Consider the following 14,597-nt stretch of genomic DNA (forward strand, 5'->3'; position numbering starts at 1 on the left):
AGGGGGGGCCCCACCCTCTCAGAGGAGAAGGGGAGAGGGGATGGGAACAGACCTTGTAAGGGGAGGACTGGGAGGGGGCAGCATTTGGGATGTGAGGGAAGGGAAGGGAAGGGAAGGGAAGGGAAGGGAAGGGAAGGGAAGGGAAGGGAAGGGAAGGGAGAAAAAGACAACTAAGACTAAATCATGAGAAATCAGACTTGGTTGCACAACAAAAGACAATATTTGTTTATGCAAAAAATAAATTTGAAAATGACTATGTAGATGCTTATTTAATATTTATAAAAAGCAGTTCATGGCCTCAAAACTACTTCACTCCTATCATTATGAATTCCACTAACTGCACCTACAGGTTTCCACACCTCATGTCTATCCTAGTTTACTGAGTCCAAGAACCTAAGAGTACTTAACATCCTTTGAAATTTGGAAAGAAGAATGTTATAAAATTCTTTTCCAGGGACTATGAACCCAGGTCAGAATGACTATCTTGGCTGAAGTTATTAAGTTTGCTTTCGGGGTGTGTAAGGTGGAGAGGGGTGAAAGATGAGACTCACTGGAAGCAGGCTGTGGGCTGGGGCAGGGCTGCTCAGAACAGCTGAGTTATTCCCAGAGAGGAGTGGCTGGCCACCTGGGGAAGCTTGGCCACAGACTCCAATTTCCAAGTAAAGCATGTGTTTTTTACAGGTGGGAGGTAAGGACCCTAACTTAAAATCTCAAGTACAGAGTTAAAGTTAAAAACATCTAGTTGGCACATAGATAATATTTTATTCCATGGAGTTATACTTAAAGGTGAAATTGAGCATTGCATACCTGGAGGGAGCCGTTGGATAAATAATCTTTATGTGCTGGAATGTTAGGTCTCGGTTTAGCACCTGCTTGATCCACTCTCTCTGTCCTTGGCCCGAGTGACCTGACAAAATTACAAAATCCACACCATCAGATAAACATCCTCACAACACAGTGCAATTGAAGGTACTCTACATCTCTGGCCACTTGAAGGCTGGGACAGAAAACCTGAAAAATCCCCACATGCTAAAAAGAGCTGTTTGGATAGCAGAATTAGTTGACTAAGCACACAATCTTTATTATTACACATCTGGGGGCAATGTGTATCAGTTAGAAAACCATCCTTGTGGTGCATTTCAGTTTTCCTTGTTTGTAGTACGTAAAATAATTTCTTCTAGAACAGAATTCTGTTAAGCTGTTGTTTGACAGTATTCATTTCTCATCTCACCCTTTAAAAAAAATCCCAGTGTGATTTACACCATTGTAGCTGGCGTGACCTAATACAATCTTCTTAGTGACAACAAGTCTTCAAGGAGTGGGTAAGGCATTCACTGTACTTCAAATATAAATGTGAAGAAATCAGATTTTAACTGTGTTGATAATATTTATATAACCTAACATCATGCCCCCCACCCAAAAAAAATTAGTGTAAGAGTTAATGTATGTTTACCTGCATGGAGACAGGGAAAGAACCTAAGTGCCTTCTATGTCACTGAGAGGAGGGTGGATGAAGAGAGGTGGAGAAGGCAGTGTCTACTGGATAAGGCTCCCACTTCCTGGGGTTTCTTGTAACTTCAGCAAGATCTGACTGAGCCCTTTCACAAAGCCATTATAAAGGGAGAAAGACACCAACACACACAGGGAACAGCCTTTATCAGCCTTAAAGGTCAGTATGGGGCACAGACATTCACTTAGGAAATCACAAGTATGATGGATGCCTGTGAAGAAAATGGAGTTTAGGGACAGTGTGAGAGGCTGAAGGCAGCCACAGAGAAGGCCATTTACATCAATCACCGTAAGAGGTACTGTTTCCCCTCGGAAGTTTGGAAGTAGAAAAAGGTTCAAATACACCTGGTGGCATCTTCACCCAGGGAGGCCAGGAACTTAAGTAGGAGCAGAGGAAGGAAACAGGGCACAGCGGATACTGGCTTGTCCCCATGGCTCATGCTCAACCAGTTTTATACAACCCAGAACCATATCCCCAGGAGAAACAATGGCTTCAGCAGGCGGGAGCCTCCTAATCAATCAACAACCGAGACCATTCACCACAGACATAGCACAGGCCAACCTGAACTGGGTGATTTCTCAGCTGACACTCTTTTCTCAGGTGACTCCTTGTTCCAATTATTAATTAATAATAATAATTAACAGAACAGGCCAACTCCTAAAAGATCTTTTTATACAGCAATGGAGATCCAATTATGTAAGAATAATGCACCTGAACATCTGGAAGAATTAGATGAATTTTTTCCAATGTACAAAGGCAAGTTTTACATGCTCATGCGCGAATACACACACACATACACACACACACACACACAAATGAGTAAAATGCATACAGAATAGGTGACTCTGTTTTCAGACATATATTATAGGTTATAAAAGTGTCAGTAATTTGAAACAGAAAAATAGGAAGCACTAAGCAAAGTGGTCCAGAGGGGGAAAAAGAACAAATTCTAGTTCTTTCTAAAAACACTGAATTAATTATGAGAAGGAATTACTATGTGGGAATTTTGGATGCTCTTCACTGAATTCTCTTGGGTCCTTAAGTATTAGGCAGCTAGCTATAAAGGTGTAAGTCGTGTGCCAGGCCTTTCCCTTTACACAACTTTTATTACTCTATTTCTAAAATGATACACCATAGTTGAAGGTTTCCCTCCCCCTCCCACCCATAATATTAATTCCAAGTCAGACATTTGGATTCAAATCCAACTTCACTACTACTTATGCAACAGCAAGAAAACATTTCTAATCCCTTTTTTTTTTTTTTTTTTTTTTTAATGGAGGGAACACTCCAATCCCCTGTTCTAGTCCCCTAAGCCTACACTGGCTTAGGCCTTATGCAGCACTCCTGAAAAGCTCTGACAAGCCCTTCATTCGCAAAATCCAACCCCATTTTTTTTTCCTTACTATTCATTTGGCAGTAGCTCATACACCATCTTGTGATCTCCTATCCACTGCTGACTCAAATTAATTGAATTGTTTTTGTTTTTAAATTTAGGTAGGTCCCTTGAGGACACCGGCTGGATCTCATTTCTTAAATTAAAAAAAAAAAAAAAAAAAAAAAAAAAATTTTTTTTTTCCTTTCCTGGGAACTTACCCCGGGCCAACCAAGCACAGTGAGCAAGGATTAAGTCGGTGAATCTTGTTTTTTTTTTCCTCTAAGGGTGCTCCCTAAATGATGCGGACTTTATACTTACCTCGGAGATTTTACAAGAGGGCATAGGGGAAACCAGGGTGGTGGATCATTAAAAAAAGACAGGTGGGAGGCGCAGGGAAAACCCGCTGGCGGTGCCAAACATACATTTACACAGTGTAAATATGATCCAAAAAACGTCTCTATGACACCGGCAAGGCAGACAACAGCTTCTGACCTGCAATAGGGGTGTGTGGTGGGGTATGTATACCAGATCACTGCTGGTCGACCCTGAAACAGTGGTTAATCCACGTGCCTAGAGACTTACACCGATATGGTGCTACGCCTGAACTTGGGATTGGGTAAGGACTGCCGGAAAGACCATGCTGTGGGTGCAGGAGTCAAGGACCCCAGCGAAGGAAGGAAAAGGGTGAAGGTGAGTGCCATACAGAAAAAGGACCTCGGGCGACCCTGGGCGCTGGGGGACCGAGAAGAGGGTGCTTCCCCTACTGTAGCGAGCGGGTCGGAGACCACGAGACTGTAATGCACCTGAGCCATGCAGGAAGATGAGCGAGGCACTGTGTCTCCCGGTCGGAGACACCACACAACGCGGCAGGTGCACAGCGGTAGGCGCAGCAGCCATGGCGAAGTAGAGAGACGGCGAGGCGCTCGGCCACGCCCCTAGCGTCACGGGGCCGCGCGCGCAGGCGAGCTGCACCGGCATGGGTGTGCGCATGCGCTGCGCCTGGAGCCCTGCCCCTAAATCTGACTTCGGAGTGAGCGGCCCTGGGTTCTGCTGAGGAATGCATTCCATGGGTCAGGTTCCTCCATTGTAATGACTGAGAATAAACTTCTGTCCTGAGAATTTGCTTCAGGTTTTAAACTGCAGTTCTAAAGCTCAGGATCACCCAGTTTGGGGAATATTACTGTCTTTAAATTTTTACAGATTTTATATAACCGTCTGCTTTGGGGCTTGCACCAGATGTTCGTAGCTTTTTGCACACAGGGTGACCCAGCATATAATAATTTCTTGTGTGTGTCTTTGCCTTTTTTTAATAGTTAACAGATAGATCTAATTTAATGAGCTAGGACTTCACATTCTTTGGCATGGCTGTTAGCAAAACTGTGGGCAATGATTAGTGGAAATGATTACAAGCTGGAGATGGCTGTGCGTGGCTGATGGCAGCAGGAAGTAACATGAGAATAAGTGTGAGATTAAATGACCCACAACTTCAATTTCTGATACATCCTTTTCCTAAAGAGAACAAATCAGACACATAGAGGCTCCTACATCACTATCCGCAGTGGTATTCACAGTCAACAAAGAATAAAACAACCCCCATGCCATCTCCATGTGGATGGGACAGGATACATGGTATGTGTGTACCAGTAAGTACTGTCACTGCTAACAAAGACGGAATTCCCATTCCTGTACAAAACAGACTAGCTTTTGTTGTGATCATAAAAAAGATAAAGAGCTATAAGAATATGTTCTGACAGGGTGTGGGGGGAGGGGATGTCTTGGCGGGCCCATGCGGAGGCATCCCTTCCCCCTGAGAGACCAGCCACAGGACAGTATAGTATAGAACAGAGGATATTCAGGGCATGGGAGGGAAGTTAAGAGGGTAGTAGAGGCAGAGAAAGGCAGAGAGAGGGAGAGAGTAGAGAAGCAGAGGCCGGCCATGAGCACAAGGAGAGAGGGGGGAAGGAAATGGGGCAAGAGGTAAGGGAGAGAGAAGCAGAAGTAAGAGAACAAGAGAGGCAGGAGAGGGAGAAGGGTCCAAGCAGCCCCTTTTATAGTGGGTGGGACTACCTGGCTGCTGCCAGGTAACTATGGGGGTGGAGTCCAGACAATACCAACAGCTTTGAAAAACACTGTGTTGGTTAAGAGAAACAAATAGAAAAGGAGAAATTAACTGACTCCATACAGACAGGCAGTAAAAGAAGGCTTTCCTTACCAGGGTTGACTACAACAGCAAGGGCAGTGCTAAGTGCTACATCCACTCCAGTAGTGACCCATCTGACAAGCCGAAAAGCCTGGATGCTGTCCCGAGGTGAAAAGTTCACAGAAACAGTCTCCTGGAACCGTGCCATCCTGTATAACAAGTGTTCCAATGTCCTTGCTTTAGTTAGTAAATGGATCTGTGTGCTTTCCCTTAATATTGCTTTATTATAAGTGCCTCTAAGGATTGAATTTTGACATATAGCTAAGTTAGATTCCTCACCAGTCCTAGGCAGTCCTTGAGTAGACCATGGGCTTTGAATTCAGTAAGAATGTTGCCTATTCAGTGACATTCAGATTTGTAAGAGAGATAGTGAAGGAAATCAGGCATTACTATCTACTGCATAGAGTTAGAAATCTCAGAGCATGCTATTCCTGTATGCAGGAATTTACCATTATCTAGGAAGAAGGAAGGTTGTGGTCTAAGGAGGAACCAGAGTAGAAACTTAGAACTATAGATATCTGAGTTACACCCATACACAGGAATTTACAATGGCCTAGGGGGGAGGTGGACTATACAATAGACTAGAATAGGAACTATGGCAAGGGCACGAAGCCCTTGCCCCTGACTTCTAAGATTAAGTGGACCTTAGGTGGGGCTGCTTTTGATCCCAGTTGTTAACATTGAATTTTATCCCAGTTGGTTCCAGCCAGTCCTTTGTATGCATTCCTCTGTTTTGTGTAAAAGTCACTTATAAAACTAGTGCTTGCTTTGAGACAAAATACATTCAGATCCACACTCCCTTGTGTCATGTCTGTCACCCCCTTCCTCTCCGACTCCTTGCCCACCTGTAACCGGAACCTGAGTTTCACCTGTGAATTGAGGACCCAAGTGAGGTTCATCTGCTGCAGGGCAGGGGGAGGGGGTGAGCAGTGGGGGAACAGATCACTGTAAATCTTCTGTTTAAGGTATTGACAACTTTCTGGAAATTGGTGATTGTTACCTGAATTGTTGAATTATTTAATGCCATGAACTTTACCTTTAAAAAATGGCTACAATAGTACAATTTTATTGTACTGTTTCACTGCTAGTCTGATCAGGTGAAAGGATGAAATTATCTCTTGCATAAATATTAAACATAAACTAAATTTAATAATAGGACTGCAGCCCCAGCAAGTGGCTCTTTTTTATGCAAAATTGGACAAAGCAACCCCTGAGAGATTTCATGTGACTAAACTACATGGTATTAGCCACCATATTTAAGCAATTACAATATATATATATATATATATATATATATATATATATATATATATAGAGAGAGAGAGAGAGAGAGAGAGAGAGAGAGAGTAACAAACTACTTACTAGCAATTCCTGGTTGCTAAGATACACTTGATGCTATCACAGTTTTCTACCAGTGCTGTTGTGGGAATGCCCTATGTGCCATTATTGCTATTAATTAGCTAGATTAAAGAGAAGCTGAAGATGTTGAGCTCAGGATGGGGCCATCTCTGCTCTGACAGCTGGATGGAAGAGAACATCTGTCTCTAGACCTGGCCTCCTTTCCAAATTTCTAGAGAACACTCAGCTGGCAGGCAAGAAGAGCAGTCTTGTACACCTCACACTTCATTCATTCCTGCAGAACCTTTCTGTGACCTACCTTGTAACTTTGAGACAAATAGTCAATCAAGAACAGAACGATTTAGTAGCTATCATCATCATCATCATCATCATCATCATCATCATCATCATCATCATCATCTGTATTCCTGTTAATAAGTAGGCCTGTATGCATAGTCCTTACAAGGTGCTGAACTCTAACATGAATAAATTTCCACATCTGAACTGATGCTTGACAACTCAGCTCACTGGGTAAGGAACTTGTCTCAAGATAATCCAAAGTCATTGGTAGAGCCTGGGCTACCATGTGTGTCACACCAGGGCTGAGGTTCTTAATCATTACCCACAGTCTCCCACAGGACCATGGAAGTAAGGGAATACCCTAGTTGTTCTCCTTAGTTTTTATGGTCAATTTGATACAAGCTAGTCACCTGGGAAGAGGGAAACTCAATTGAGGAATTGCTTAGATATCTTTGGCTGTGGAGATTATCTTGATTGTAAATTGATGCTAATTCATGCTAACTGATGGGCTGTGTAAGAAAACTGGCCACACATGAGCCCAGAAGCAGACCTGTACACAGCATTCCATCCTGGTTTCTGCTTCCATTCCAGCTTGCGTTCCTGCCCTGACATCCTTGAGGATGAACTATGACCTGGAAGTGAAGCTGAAACAAGCCCTTGCTTCTCAGCCTTGCCTTTGGTCAGACTCCTTCATCACAGCCACAGAGAGCAGAGGAGAACGACAGCTCTCCTCAGATGTCTTGGTGTTACCTCCTGTTCTCCTCCTCCAAATGGGCGGCTATCAGTCAGAACAGGAAGGTGAGAGGGACTGAATTCCTACCTGCAGGTTAGGGCTTGGCTTCTCACCTGGAACTTGACCCTTCCTGGAGTCACAATTAGTGTTAGACAGGGCCAGACTCTTCTGAACCTAATCACTGCTCCTTCATCTTTCCATGACTTGAAAGCTATGGTTGCTTTCATCTATAGTTACAGAACAAACAGAAGGGTTTCTATCCCAGGAGTTAGAGATGCCATCTGGTAGGCACACTGTTGGGGCTGTGTTTCTTTCGGCTCCTGTCCTACTTTGAAATGTAATTAGGTTGCAGGCTGTCTGGCTGCCCCTTTTCAGACAGACCTTTTGCTCTGTTGCATTGGTGTGGGAATATTCAAGGAGGATTTTCACTGTTACATTCTTTCCCTCTTCCTACAGCTTCTTGTTTCTTTGTTGCTGCTCCGGAGCTTTGAGCCAGACTGTCTAATCACTCTGTTTGATAACATTCCCCATAGACCAAAACAGCCAGCATAGAGCACACAACTAAAGCAAAGAAAATGAATAAGAAAAATACTCTTCCATTTTTTTTCTAAAACTTTTCATGTCTACTGGTATAAAAACATACAAGGTTAAGCTAGGTATGGTGGCACTTGCCTTTAATCCCAGTATTGGGGAGGCACAGGCAGCAGATCTCCATGACTCCCAGGAGCTCCCCCTGGGTGTGATGGGAGATACCAGGTCAGGGTTTAATTTCCTATGCTGTGTTTAGGAATTCTTTGAGGTGAATGTGTTATCTTTACAGAACATGTGAAGGTCCTGCCTATGGAGTGCAGCACCTGATGTTTGAGATGATGGCAGTTACATGAAATCCAACCAATCACGCCTTTTCTCGTTTATGACCCTGAATTTGTCTTTGTTGGCTGGAATTTTTAATTACTTAATTATTAATTTTTACTTATTCTTGCTACTGGGTGCATGTATGTGAATAACATGCTGGTGTGTGTGGCACAGTACACATGTGGAGGTCAGAGGACAGCTTTGTAGAATAAGTTCCCTCCTTCCACTTGCAAGTGGGTTCCAAGTGAGTCACTACCAGGCTTATACAGTGAGTGCCTTAACCAGCTCAGCCACCTTGCTAACTTGGTTGCTATTTATCTACGACTGCATTTTGAAAAAAAACACAAATATACATAATAAACGCACATTTGTCAGTAAGCCCCAGACAGAGATGACTTAATACGTTTTATAAAGTGGCAGAGCAAATTCCCTTTATCCATTTATGAAGGAAAACCTTGAAGCTCCCAATCTTTATCAAATACTAAACCACTTTGAACTGAGATGGAACCTTTCATCTTTGCCTTCATTCTAGGGGGGTTAAGGTTAGAGTTTAGGCCTTCTACATGCAGGGGTATGGGTTTCCCTTCCTCACCACCATGGCACTCTTTGGATGTGCAAGCTCCCTTTCTCTTTCAATCACCGGGGGCATCATATACTGGGCTGGAAAGCTTTGGTAAAAGAGAGAGAGAAGTTGTTCAAATAAAGCCTTGGAGTGTTGCGGGGTTGTCATAATTGGTTAATAACAGTTAGAGTGATTAATGGTGAAGCAATGCCCAGATTCTTGGGGAGGATTGCAAATGGAACTTTTATTCTCCCGTATTAATTGTTGTCTCAGAGTCTTACTGTGTCCATCTGTAAACTTAGACCATGTCCTGAAAGTTTCTAGCCTCCATACAATCTAATTTAGGCAAAGAAGGTTTTCTGCTTCTGAGACTTACTGCTGAATATGCTCACCCCTTCTAGTACCTTCTGAGCTCTGGCTTCTCTCTTTCTCTCTTCCTCTTCTCTCTACCTGCACTGCTTTCTAAGTAGCTTCCTTTTCCTCTCTCTTCTTGTGAGAATGGGGCATATCCTATTCTGTCAAATCTTTCACTGATTCATCACTTTGTCTACCACTCATTTAGACACTACCTTCAAACATGGGTGCTTCCTTCTACCAACTAAATTTACATTCATTGTTTGGGAATAAAGGTGTATACTAAGGTTGTGTCTGGATTCCATCCAGTGAGGTTAAAGGTATGTGCTAAGGACTGAGCCACACCGCAACTAAAAAGAGTTTTGTTTTGTTTTTTCAGTAACTAACACAATCTTGAGGTTCACAGTGTGATAAAATATCCTGCAACAGAGGACAGTAGAAGTTTCCTAGTCAGTGCCCCCAGCTCAATCACTGTATTAACCTGGGCACCCACTTCTTACTCTTCACCTTACCTCATGGTTCTTATCTGCCTTAGCAAAGAGGTTCTCCTATTTGGTCACTTCCTAATGAATGCTTCTAGATTCCTGAGTTACTCCTCTTAGTTTACCTTCATTCCCAGCAACCTCTCCATCCATTGTAAAGCCTTACATGGTCTTGGATTATTATTTCATCTTTAATGAGAGCTCTTGGTGGACATTCAAATCCAGCAGCAGACTCAGCAATAACTACTAATCAGGGCCTGTTCCTTTGAGGGAAGAAAGTCTCATCCTATAAATCCCCGAAGCTGTAGCATCCCAGAAATTAAATATAAGAAAAGGAAGAAAAACAAAGACATTTCACTGTCAGTGCAGGTCAGACATCCACACTCTGCTGCATTTGTTTATTAGTTGTGTAAGCACATGAATATTGCACTGCTGTAATGGGAATAAAGATTTCTAGTCCCTCGCAGGAATGACAGCTGTGTGCCATTGGACAGGCCACTGGGTCTCACTGGATGAGTTCTCCGGCTGCTTAATAAGAGAACAAGGCTTGACAGCCTCACCAAGTCAGTGATTTGGGAGCTGTGAAAAGCTCATGTGTTCAGCTGTGTCCATTATTCCCATGGTGACGTCTAAAGGTTTAAAAGAAGACTATAGAATGATGGCCAGTGATCTCTGCTGTTCATTTTATTCTAGTATGAACTACTTTCAGGTGTGTGTGTGTGTGTGTGTGTGTGTGTGTGTGTGTGTGTGTGTACTGTTTACCCCTTGACAAGAGTATAAGCAAGGATATGACAATGGATTTCCTGGATGTACATTTATGATCTTATAACTATCTTCAGGCAATAAAGAAGCTTTGGAAGCTATTGCTGATTCTCATTGTGAAGGCCAATCAATACTGTTCCTCTTTCAGACTATGTTTTAAATAATTTGCTTTCTTGTGAAATGGTTTGATGTCAGTCTTTTGAAGCAGATAGACATTCTTGGGCCAGTGAAATGGCTAAGTGCATAAAGGTGCTTGCTGTCAAGGCCACTGATTTATGTTTGATTCCTGGAACCCACATGGTGACCAAAACAAAGGTCTGCCACAAGTGTTCCTTTACTTCTTAAATGTAACCCCTGGTATGCATGTATCTGTACCCACACAGACTAATTAATTGATTAATTAATATGATAAAATATATTCTTAGAAAGAGCAAGTGGTCTTTGTGTAGATTGAAAAATGAATGTAAGGCTACATGTCTAAAAGAATCAAAGGGGTGTCTTTGAGAAATATATATACATTCATATTTATATACATTGTAACCAAAGGCTGGAAGGAAGCCAAAAGTCCACAGATGGATAAACAAGAATAAGAGTGAGATGTTATTTAGCTTTTAAAAAGGAAGTAAGTCTTGTCACATTCTCTCATGAGGACATATTTATAAACTTATTCACTAGAGTACAGTTTATGCTGTGTGAATCCTTCTCTCAGGTATTGGAAGTAGTAAAATTCATAGAACACACAGGGCCTCACAAGTTCAAGCACAGAGCAGAGAGGCTATGAGGTCCCTCTCGTGGGAAAGCCTTCTTTTCAGAAAATGTAACAGTGCCTCCTATGTCTAACTTTTCAAGACTTACAAGCTATGATATAATGTGAATTTTATTCATGCACTTTTGTAACTTTCCTACACATAGTAGGAGCTTTTTTGTCTTGCTATTGCTAGTGCCCACTTTTTATGAAAAGATCTGTACAGGATCACATTTTTAAGATACACCTTTGTAGTGCCTCTGCTGCCAGGAACGGATGCCAGTTTTCCAAAAGCTCTTTAGGAACAGGGCACTGCTGATCTTCCCTGTTGTGTCTGCAGCCTTGCTTCCCTGGCTGGCTTGAAACTTGCTCTGTAGACCAGGCTGATCCTGAACTCACAGAGCCCCACCCAGCTCTGATCCTTATAGCTGCTTCAAGATAAAATGTAAAAAAATAAGAAATGCACCACTCGATATATAACCAAATATATATATGACCAAATTAACTTTTACCCAATATAGTGTCTTTATTAATTATTTGAGAAAATCTGACCACCAGCTTTAGAAACCTTAAGTAGCAAGCTCAACTGCTTGTTTTACTTTGTATCAGTGATGACATGACATTGAAAAATGAGATGCTCCCCTCTCCTCCTCCCCTCCCCCTCCCATCCTCTTTTCTCCCCTTTCTCCCCTTCTCTCTCCTTCTCTTAGCTCCTCCATAACTCTTTCCCTCCTCCCTGCTCCCCTCCATCCTCTTCCCTCTCTCTCACCCCTCCCATCCTCTCCTCTACCTTCCTCTCTCTCCTCCCAGTTTTGTCTCCTCTTTTATTTCCTTCTCTCCCCTTCTCGTCTCCCCTCCCATCCTTCCTCTTTTCCTATTTTCTTTTATTTTATATCTGTGTGGTTGTGTGTGAGTATGTATGTGTGTGTGTCTGTGTCTGTATCTATATGTATATGTGTGTCTCTCTCTGGGTCTGTATGTATCTCTGTCTCCCTGTGTGTGACTCTGTGTGTGTGTGTGTGTCTGCATCTGTGTGTGTCTGTGTATGTGTCTCTGTGTGTGCATGTCTCTGTGTGCCTGTGTGTGCATGTCTCTGTGTGTTTTTGTTTGGTCTCTGTGTGTGTCTGTGTCTTTGTTCATGTGTGTGTGTGTGTGTGTGTGTGTGTGTGTATGAGAATCTGTCTATGTCTGTCTGTATATGTATACATGTGTGTCTGTGTGTATGTGTCTATGTATGTCTCTGTGTGTATCTGTGTGTATGTGTCTCTGTGTGTCATGATCCATATGTTGAAATCCACTTGTCTAGGTAATAGACATGGGATTTGAAATACAAAATACATAAATAATTAAAGGAGAAATTATAATTAGTTTTCACTATTTATTTATTTATTCTCTATACAAAATAAAGAGTTACCATAGGTTTTTTAGGTTTCCAGCTGGCTTTCCTTGCTACCTTGCCCACACGGCTCACACGGGAGTTTCACATCACATAAGTGGAGTTGAGCAGCAATGTGCGTGGTTATTGAAATGATCATGTATGGGAAGAATTGTCTTGCTGTTCTTGTTGGAGACTGGTTCTGCCAGTTGCATGGCTAGCATCTGGAGGTCACGTGAGGTAATAACTACCAGCAATTTGTGGTGTTCAGAGCAGACATGCTTACAGGAGAGGAGTGGGTAAATTCCATGTCTCCTCTAACACTCTCAGACTTGGGTCTCATCATTGCCTTTAAGTCACTGGGCCACTGAAAAAAATCAAAGGGTCAATAACTATGTTCATCATCATCAAGCAAACATGCAGAGGATGTTGATATGTCCTGCAATGAAATCCCATGGTGATTCTGTCCACCCAGGGCAAGGCTTTCAGGTTGGCCCTGGATGCAAACACAGACTTGTCTTTGATTGCTTTGGTCGGTGCTTTGTGATAAAGCACGTTTGTCTCTTGGAATGTCATTTGAAAGACTTGTGCACTTCTGAATAGAGAGGAGAACAGTAGTTAGAGAAAACCCAGCTAGTCTCTGACCCAACCAACAGTCACCATCTGAGCTGCTCTCTGCAAACCTCTTGGCATCTCTGACAGCATCTGTCACAGGGGTCTCTCTGGGGATTCCCTAATACAGAGTTCGCAGATGATGGCGTGTTCTCATACTGCCCTTATGGTCCTCTGTGCATATCCTGTGGTATTTCAAAGATAGCTCTGAGTGAAAGAAAAGAATAGAACGGGGCAGGAAATGCCTAACTGTTGTCTGTCCCAATAACCAGGAGGCAGGAGCTCCATGACATAAATGCGGTGAAAACCAGTATGGAGGTGCCTCAGTGATTTACAATAGAACTATTAGGCTAGCCAAATGGCTCATGGGTAAAGGTTCTTGCCACCAACTTGGTGAGCTGAGTTTAGTTCCAGGAGTGGCATGGTGGCAGGAGAGAACTGATTCCTGCCTGTCGTTCTCTAATCTCCACACCCAAGTCATGGCATATACTCCACACACATGCACATACCTGCACAGGTGCACACACAGGCATATACAAAATAAAATTAAATAAAGAACCACTATGTGATCAAACTGTACAACCACTGAGTATATATACCCAAAGGAATCAAAGTTTGTATATACACACCTGCATGTCCATGTTTGCCGCAACAACCAAATTGTAGCATCAGAATAGGTGCCCAAGTATAGACATCTACCTGTGTTCACATTTGGCCTGTGTACACAATGGGATATTGAGACGCAATGAAGAATTCAATCATGTGGTTTCTAGGGAAATGGAGAGAGCTAGAGTTCATCCTGTCAAGTGAAATAAACTAAATCTGGAGAGACAAGTATCATATGTTTTCTTTTATAGAGAAAGCCTGAAAAAATGACACGACCATTGAAAGAGGCTACTAGGGAAAAAAGGGGAATCAGGGACATGGGTAGGGAAGGTAAGGGGGGCAGAATATGACCAGAGTTTATTTTATGTGTGGATGGGAATAATCTGATGAGAACTAGCATTTTCTACATTTACGTGTGTGTGTGTGTGTGTGTGTGTGTGTGTGTTTTAAGTAAGAACAAAACTGAGGTTTTCTCCTTTTAATGAGTGGTCTCTCTTGGGGCTGAATAGGCTGTCCTTTATGGTCAGAGATTGTGAGGGTAATGTCAGTTATTTTTTAATCTGAAGACAGAACTGTAGTCTGTTTTTCTGGCCTTTGCTTCCAAGGACACTATTGGTTTTAATTACTGGGTTTAGTTTAGTTTAGTTTTTTAGCTTCTGGTTGACTAAATCCTTTCCTCACAGATGTCCCTTCATTGCCCATTGTGAAATGGCCGAGGCTCCTGCCTTACACACCTGCCCCCTAACCTCTACCCCTCCCCCCATGGCCAAACCTTCCAGTGGTTACCC

The 14,597-nt window shown here is 42.7% G+C and overlaps 1 protein-coding gene across 1 annotated transcript in view; it reads right to left on the minus strand.

Annotated features, from left to right (window-relative positions):
- The window catches only part of Lyplal1 (lysophospholipase like 1), a 23,703-nt gene extending 19,865 nt beyond the window's left edge, over nt 1–3,838 (minus strand). Inside the window, exons 1-2 of the mRNA XM_021199045.1 lie at nt 3,689–3,838; nt 808–907 (exon numbers count right to left, since the gene is read on the minus strand). Of these exons, the coding sequence (XP_021054704.1) occupies nt 808–907; nt 3,689–3,782 (194 nt within the window). The 5' untranslated portion in view covers nt 3,783–3,838. The remainder of the gene's footprint in view (nt 1–807; nt 908–3,688) is intronic.
- Between the last annotated feature and the right edge of the window lie 10,759 nt (nt 3,839–14,597).

Source organism: Mus pahari, chromosome 5 (genome assembly GCF_900095145.1).
Source record: "Mus pahari chromosome 5, PAHARI_EIJ_v1.1, whole genome shotgun sequence".
Lineage (NCBI taxonomy): Eukaryota > Metazoa > Chordata > Mammalia > Rodentia > Muridae > Mus > Mus pahari.